The sequence below is a fragment of the Aotus nancymaae genome, unplaced genomic scaffold (genome assembly GCF_030222135.1).
Source record: "Aotus nancymaae isolate 86718 unplaced genomic scaffold, 86718_ANA_hifiasm-v0.15.2.pri h1tg000064l_1, whole genome shotgun sequence".
Taxonomy (NCBI): Eukaryota; Metazoa; Chordata; class Mammalia; order Primates; family Aotidae; genus Aotus; species Aotus nancymaae.
The window spans coordinates 2,021,709-2,029,636 of record NW_026988479.1 but is presented as its reverse complement, the minus strand read 5'-3'; the positions used below and the strand labels follow the sequence as shown (position 1 = coordinate 2,029,636).

The window sequence follows — 7,928 nt, the reverse complement described above, 5'->3', positions numbered from 1 at the left end:
GAAGGCCCTTCCCTCAACCAACTCCATTCTTTAAAGGTTATCTTGGAACCGCCTTTGCAAAAATTATAACAGTGAGAACATTATAGCAGTGGGAGGGATCTGATCTCAACCCCTATCTTGCTTTCAGCCTTCAAGCTGCCCTTAATTATTCCTGGGCTTGGGCCGGTCAATCTAACTTTGGAAGACATTTAGTTTATAGTTTAAATGATAATAACCCTTCCCCAAAAGTCAACCGCCTTTGTAAAGCTAATAAGTGACCACCAGGGTAGAAGAATAGAGGAGGCTGAATTCTTTAAGGTGTAGACAAAAACCCTTGCCCATCATCATCCCAGAGGTGACAAGGTGTGCAACTTTCCCAGTTACTCTACCAGATGACGTCACTATTGTAGACCCTAAGATTGACATTTTGAGATATCTTTTCAGATATTTTGCTTGTCTGACTACCAATGGCTCCACCTGAACCGCGAACCGCCAACCGCTTCTGTGGTCCCACACAGAAACTGTTGAGCGGGTTGAAGAAAATTTCCACACCCCTAAGATTGCTTCCCTAACCAATCAGCAGCAAGAACCCATTGCTTAGCCACTCCATCCCTTCCCCAAACTATCTTTGAAAAACACTAGCCCCTGAATTCTCCCAGATATTGATTTGAGTAATAATTCTCTCTCCCACGTGGCATGGCAGGCCTCCTATTAAATTCTTTATTTCTTCTTTTTGAGACAGAGTTTCGCTCTGTCTCCAGGCTGGAGTGCAGTGGCAATACCTCTGCTCACTGCAGCCTCTGCCTCCTGGGTTCAAGCGATTCTCATGCCTCAGCCTCCCAAGTAGCTGGGATTACAAGCATGCACCACCATATTCGGCTAATTTTTGTATTTTTAGTAGAGACGGGGTTTGACTATGTTGGCCAGGCTGGTCTTGAACTCCTGACCTCAAGCTATCCACCCACTGAGGGAGTGTGTTTTCTTTCCGGGTCCACAAGGGGGCGTAGTTTTAAGGGCAAGAACTTCCTAGTGCCATGCCCACCTCTCATCTCTCTATCTGGGAGATTTAATGGTTTTATGTTTGAATTTCGCGGGTGTGGGAAGAAACTGTCAATCACTCCAGCAGAAGTTCTAAGGAACTCCTTTCATTGGCCCCGTGTCTTACAGGAGTTTTGAAAAAAGGAGGCAGAAGAGGGATGAAATCCTTATTTTCAATGTGAGCAGTTGCTGCTGGTGCCTATTTTCCCAGAATTGGCTTATTGTTTTTTTTGTTTGTTTGAGACAGGGTCTTGCTCTGTCGCCCAGGCTGGAGTGCAATGGTGCAATCTTAGTGCTCTCCAACCTCCACCTCCCGGGTTCAAGCGATTCTCCTGGCTCAGCCTTTCAAGTAGCTGGGACTACAGATGTGCACCACCACCACCAGCTAATCTTTGTATTTTTAGTAGAGACAGGATTTCACAATGTTGACCAGGTCTTGAACTTCTGATCACTCAAGTGATCCTCTTGCCTCAGCCTCCCAAAGTTTTGGGATTACAGGTATGAGGCACTGTGCTCGGCCAGCCAGAATCAGTTTAGAAGGATGACCATACATCTCTTCTTGACTCGAAGAGAGGGAAGCTAACACTCCTTGATGACACTATGTATTGCTCCTAAACTTTACTGCATCTGTATATGTGTTTTCATTTCATTGAAGTGAATGGAGAAGATGAGAAGGAAAAATGTGGTTTTGGGATATGTAGACAAAGAACCTGTTGGCTAGTAGAAAGTGAAGGGAATCAGTTCAAATGTCTGAGAATTAAAATTAGAAAAATTAGCACTGTGGTCCTGCGGGTAGATGGAAGACAGCAGCAAGGTTGTTGTTAGAGAGTACCAATGTCAGACAGGCACTGCTACCCTTCAAGGGTGTTCTTCATTGGTTCATTTGTTCATACACTCACGTAAGTGCGCATAAGCCTGGAACAATGCTAGGAACTGGAGCAATGCAAGCATGAGTCAGAGATGATCCTTGCCCTAACAGGAAAAAAACGTATTATTTACAAAAGAACGCATCATTCATGTATGCCTAGTACTAACTACAGTTTCTGGTAGGTGCTTGATACATGCAGAGTGTTTGTTCAAATCATTTGTACTATAAGGGTGGAAAAGATAAAGCTCAGGCTTGAATGCAGAGATCAAAGGGGCCAGGAGCGGTGACTCAAGCCTGTAATCTCAGCACTTTGGGAAGCTAAGGTGGGTGGATCGCTTGAGCCAAGGGGGTCCAGACTAGCCTGGGCAACATGGGGGAACCCTGTCTCTACAAAAACCCCACAAAAATTAGCTGGGCGTGGTGGCATGCCTGTAGTCCCAGCTATTTGGGAGGTTGAGGTGGGAGGATCACTAGAGCCCCGGAGGTTGAGGCTTCATGAGCCATGATCGTGACTCTGCATGCTAGCCTGGGTGACAGAGTGAGATCCTGTGCTTGCCCTCCAACCCCCCGCCAAAAAAAAAGAAAAGAAAAAAAAAGAAAGGAAGGGTTTTACAGCTAGAACAGTAAGGGCACAGGCCCAGTGGGAGGAAAACACAGGCTTTTTATGAAAACATAAAATGACTCTCTTGGCTGCAGTGTGGAAGCCTACACTGCAAGGCAAGTAGTGACAAATAATATTTTGAAAAAGTGGGCCGGGCATGTTGGTTCACACCTGTAATCCCAGCACTTTGAGAGGCATAGGAGGGTAGATCACGAGGTCAGGAATTCAAGACCAGCATGGCCAACATGGTGAAACACCACTCTACTAAAAATACCAAAATTAGCTAGATGTGGTGGTGCATGCCTGTAATCCCAGCTACTGGGGAGGCTGAAGCAGAAGAATCGCTTGAACCCAGGAAGTGGAGGTTGCAGGGAGAGGAGATTGCACCATTGCACTACAGCCTGGATGATAGAGTGAGACTTTGTCTCAAGAAAAAAGAGGCTGGGTGCGGTGGCTCACACCTGTAATCCCAGCATTTTGGGAGGCTGAGGCCGGTGGGTCACCTCAAGTTAGGAGTTCAAGACCAGCCTGGCTAACATGGTAAAACCTCGTTTCTACTAAAAATACAAAAAACTAGCCGGGCGTGGTGGTGCACGCCTGTAATCACAGCTATTTGGGAGGCTGAGGCAGGAGAATCGCTTGAACCCGGGAGGTGGAGGTTGCAGTGAAGGGAAATCTCGCCATTGCATTCCAGCTTGAGCAATGATAGGGAAACTCTGTCTTTAAAAAAAAAAAAAAAAAAAAGAATATACCCAGGCAGCGTATTTATAAGGAAATGCAACAATCTAATATTTATCATTAATTAGAAAACTTTAATTTGTAATTACCAAAACAGTGAAAACAAACACCCCTCCCCCCGCCCCCCCATACAAACCCTCCCTTGGCTACACCAGGGACCAGAGGCGTCAGCATCGCCAAGGAGCTGGTTAGGAATTCCGGCTCTCCAAACCCAGCCCAGACTTACTGAATCAGAATGTGCATTTATCACGACTACCAGGTCATTACATGCATTTTACAGTTTCAGAACCCCAGCTCTCGCCCATTGTACTTCAGCGCCAATATTTTTCTGAAAAGAATTCCTAGCTGAAAACATGGCTCCCGGAGTCTTTCACCAGATGGCAGCAGCCCACTCCTCCCTTACGGCACTCCCATTGTTCCAGGCAGGGTTCACCCGAAGGCTCCTCCGGAAGACCTGGGGCCGACGGGGCGGTGGGGGGGGCGGGGGGAGTGTGCCCCGTGGGAGGGGTCGGGTCTGCCCAATGGGTTCTCCCGGGCGCGGGGCGGGGCTCTATTTCAGCAGCTTTCCAGGCCTCAGGCTCACCCCGAGTTCTGGGCTCAGTATGTGGCGCCTCCCCCGCGCGCTGTGTATGCACGCTGCAAAGACCAGCAAGCTCCCCGGACCTTGGAGCAGGCCTGCCGCCTTCATGTCCACTCTCCTGATCAATCAGCCCCAGTATGCGTGGCTGAAAGAGCTGGGCCTCCGAGAGGAAAACGAGGGCGTGTATAATGGAAGCTGGGGAGCCCGGGGAGAGGTACGCGGGCGCCCAAGAAATCTCTGCAGCCGCCGGGGTTCGCTAGGGGAGGACGGGCGGGCACTGCCCTACCCGACTCCCCGCTAGCGCTGGAGGCGGTTGTATTGGATGGGAGATTTTGAAGCGCCACAGTAAAAGTTTTCTCGTGTAGGGTGCCTTTAAAACAAAAAATTGGATTTTAGGTCCTTTTGTGCTATGCAGAATCGACGTCATTTTGGAGCTGTGGGGGGCTAAACTTCCCGCGGATATTTAAAACCTTAAGGCAGAGGCCTGAGATCTGAAGTGAGAAATGTGTCATACTCAGCAGTGCAACTAACCTTAATTTAGAGTTTCACTCTGGCTCTTCAGCTGTGACATGCACCGCAGGTAACGTTCTTCAGTGTAGTTTTAAGTTATCTTCCTTCCTGAATTCCTTGGGAGTTTGCAAGCTCGAACTTGCTGAAATCCTGCCATGCTTTCGTTGGGCTGTGAACGCCTTTGAGGACTGGTTTTCAGCATTTCTCCATTGCCCAGGGCTTAACACCGCGCCTGACGCCCATTACTACTCAATAAAATGTTTTATAGAATACAACGGAAAGGTAAGTGTATTATCGCCCAGATTTTTCTTTAAAAGAAAGAATTTTTTAATAGGAAGATGATATATAACAGTTAACAAACTTTGTTGGACATTACATATTATATAACGAACCTGCCTGGGCAGCGCGAACACGTCTTTCTTTTGGTTATCAGTGGCCGTAGGAGATGCAGATGATTTTAATTGCTCCCCAAACCTTGGTGTTTCATCCTGATTTCCATGTGGTATCTGATCATTAGGCTCTTGAAGTCCCTTTTAGCTGTGGCTTAATTTTCCCTTTCATTGTTGACCTGAGACCTCTCCAGTTGGTGTGGACCCAGGCTTTTCCCATGGTTTTTCCGCCTTGGTCATTTCATCTCAGAGCAGAGGATCAGCAGAGTAAGAGAGAGAAGGAATAACTAAAACTAGTCAGTTTGGTCTGTTATTGATGGAAAAAGAGGCAAAATAACTGGTTACATTAAGACTTTTGTTTATATACCTAATATTTAGACATCAAGGGAGAGTTTTGCAGAAAGGTAGTTTCCAATGTTTAGGTCAGAAATGAAAGACAACCTCTGTAGGGTGGTTTATATTGTAACAGAAATTAACCTAAGGCTTTTGAGTTGGGATATTATATCATTATTTTCTTTCTTGTTTTTCCTTCCCTCTATTTGGTCTATTTCCTTAGTTCTGAAGGGATTATGTTTCCTATACATGATCATCTTCCTTTTGTTTTAAGGTTATTACAACTTACTGTCCTGCTAACAACGAGCCTATAGCAAGAGTCCGTCAGGTAAGAGAGAGAGAGAGTGAGTGTGTGTGTGTGTGTGTTCGTTCAAATTACACACAAGGAGTTTGTGCAGGCTTTCTTTAGGGGCAGAAACCAGTTAGGCAGGTCAAGAATAATACAAAATTGGCTGGGTGAAGTGGCTTACACCTGTAATCCTAGCACTTTGGGAGGCTAAGGCGGGTGGATCACGAGATCAGGAGTTTGAGGCCAACATGGTGAAACCCCGTCTCTACTAAAAATACAAAAAAAAATTAGCTGAGCATGGTGGCATGTGCTTGTAATCCCAGCTACTCAGGAGGCTGGGACAGGAGAATTGCTTGAACCTGGGACCCAGGAGGCGGAGGTTGTAGTGAGCCGAGATTGCACCACTGCACTCCAGCCAGGGCTACAGAGCGAGACTCGTCTCCAAAAAAAAAAGAATAATACAAAGTCACAAATGCAGAGAATAATATGTTTATTTTTATTTATTTATTTTTGAGACAGACTCTCACTCTGTCTCCCAGGCTGGAGTGCAGTGGCACGGTCTCGGCTCAATGCAACCTCCTGCTCCTGGGTTCAAGCGATTCTTCTGCCTCACCCTCCCAAGTAGTTGTGATTACAAGTGTCTGCCACCATGCCCAGCTAAGTTTTGTATTTTTAGTAGAGATGGGGCTTCCCCGTATTGGCCAGGCTGGTCCCAAACTCCTGACCTTGTGATCCGGCCTCCTTGGCCTCCCAAAGTGCTGGAATTACAGACATGAGCCACCGCGCCCAGCCCATTTTTGTTTTTTTTTTTTAGTAAAGATGGGGTTTCACCATGTTGGCCAGGATGGTCTCCATCTCGACTTAATGATCTGCCCGCCTCGACCTCTCAAAGTGCTGGGATTACAGGCATGAGCCACCGTACCCAGCTGTGTTTATTTTTCATTTGACATTTAGGACTGTCTGGGAGACACTGTCCACTCTTGGGTGGGGGGTGTGAAAAGGAAAGAACCATAGAAAAGGTGAACCATAGAAAGACTAGGCAGGGGGCCATTTAAGGCAGTGCTTCTGAAGTGCGTGAGGATTTTGTTAGAATGAAGCTGATTTCTGAAGTCTGGGTTGGAGCTCAAGGTTCTGCATTTCTAATATGCCTCACGTGTTGTTCCCAGATGAAGCTAACAGATTTTGCTTTGAAAAGCAAAGTTTTAAAGCACAGTGGATTCCAACCTGTTTTATTGGGTTCTAGCTGGTTTTTGGAAGTGTAGACTGTGGGGATCATTCTCAGTCATAAATATTAGGGAACCCTAGAGATTTTCCAATTCGTTCCCGAAAATATTTGTGTGTTCTAGAAGATCATCATCACTTCTCTTTACTTCCCCCTCTCTATCCCCCTAATTATTAATTTAGGCCAGTGTGGCAGACTATGAAGACACTGTAAAAAAAGCAAGAGAAGCATGGAAAGTCTGGGCAGATGTAAGTATGGCCTTTGTTTCTAGAACTCAGAAGACGTCACTTTGCCTATTGTAAGCAATGAGATACATAAACATCTCGTAAGCAGGTCAGTGCCTCCTAGTTGAAACATGAGCTCTTTGTGATGTTGTACTAGGGGTCCTGCTGTCTTGGAAGCACCTCTGCCATATTTCTTTTTTCTTTTTTTTTTTTCATCTCTGCCGTATTTCTAGAATAGTGCGTTTTCTGTACTTGTCATTCACTGAATGGTTAAATTTAAATGAATTAAAACTTTGTGCTGGTATAGTATAAACTTGAGCTGTGAACACTCTTTATTCTCCACTGGAATTACTTGAATTTATAATTAAATAGAAAAAGAATAGAAGATCTATGTTAGAAATATCTGTTTGTTCCTCCTCTCTTCCCCTGCCAGATTGATCTGGTAATATCTCAGCAATAGGTCAGTATTCCTGGTTAAAAGAGCAACAGCAGGCTGGACCCGGTGGCTCAGGCCTCTAATGCCAGCATTTTAGGAGGTTGAGGTAGATGGATCACCTGACTGAGGTCAGGAGTTTGAGACTAGCCTGGCCAACATGGTGAAACCCTGTCTCTAGTAAAAATACAAAAATTAGCTGGACGTGATGGCATGTGTAATCCCAGCCTATTCAGGAGGCTGAGGGAGGAGAATCACTTAAACTTGAGAAGTGAAGGTTGCAGTGAGCTGAGATAGCACCACCACACTCCATCCAGCCTGGGCAACAGAGTGAGACTCTGTCTCAAAATAAAGAGCAGTGGCAGCATCCCTTTCTCAGGGTGAGGCTCATGCTCCTTGACAGTCTAATCAGGCTGTGAGGCAGAGTCAGCCTCCTTGGTCTCTGAGTCTCCACTGTTGGTTAAATGAGCAAATGTAGGAACTGTGACTGGTGCTGGGCTGGCCACAGTGACTAGGTGGGGGCTAGGCTCCTGAGAAGGAGAGAGTAAAGGAGAACAGGAATAGCCTGATTTCCCAATCTTCCCACTACTCCCATCCTCCGTGTGCTTTGTCTTGTAAAAAGAAAACACTGGGGGTGCCTGCCTCTTGGGGTTATGGTGAGGGTTAAATGAGTTAATCATTTAAAGTGCTTACTGGAGAGCCTGGCACAGGGAAAGCCTCAATA

At 46.1% G+C, this 7,928-nt stretch overlaps 1 protein-coding gene across 1 annotated transcript in view; it reads left to right on the top strand.

Moving 5' to 3' along the window:
* The first annotated feature begins 3,782 nt into the window (after positions 1-3,782).
* The window catches only part of ALDH7A1 (aldehyde dehydrogenase 7 family member A1), a 56,007-nt gene continuing 51,861 nt past the window's right edge, over positions 3,783-7,928 (top strand). Inside the window, exons 1-3 of the mRNA XM_064366276.1 lie at positions 3,783-4,018; positions 5,311-5,364; positions 6,730-6,795. Coding sequence (XP_064222346.1) covers positions 3,827-4,018; positions 5,311-5,364; positions 6,730-6,795 — 312 coding nt within the window. The 5' untranslated portion in view covers positions 3,783-3,826. The remainder of the gene's footprint in view (positions 4,019-5,310; positions 5,365-6,729; positions 6,796-7,928) is intronic.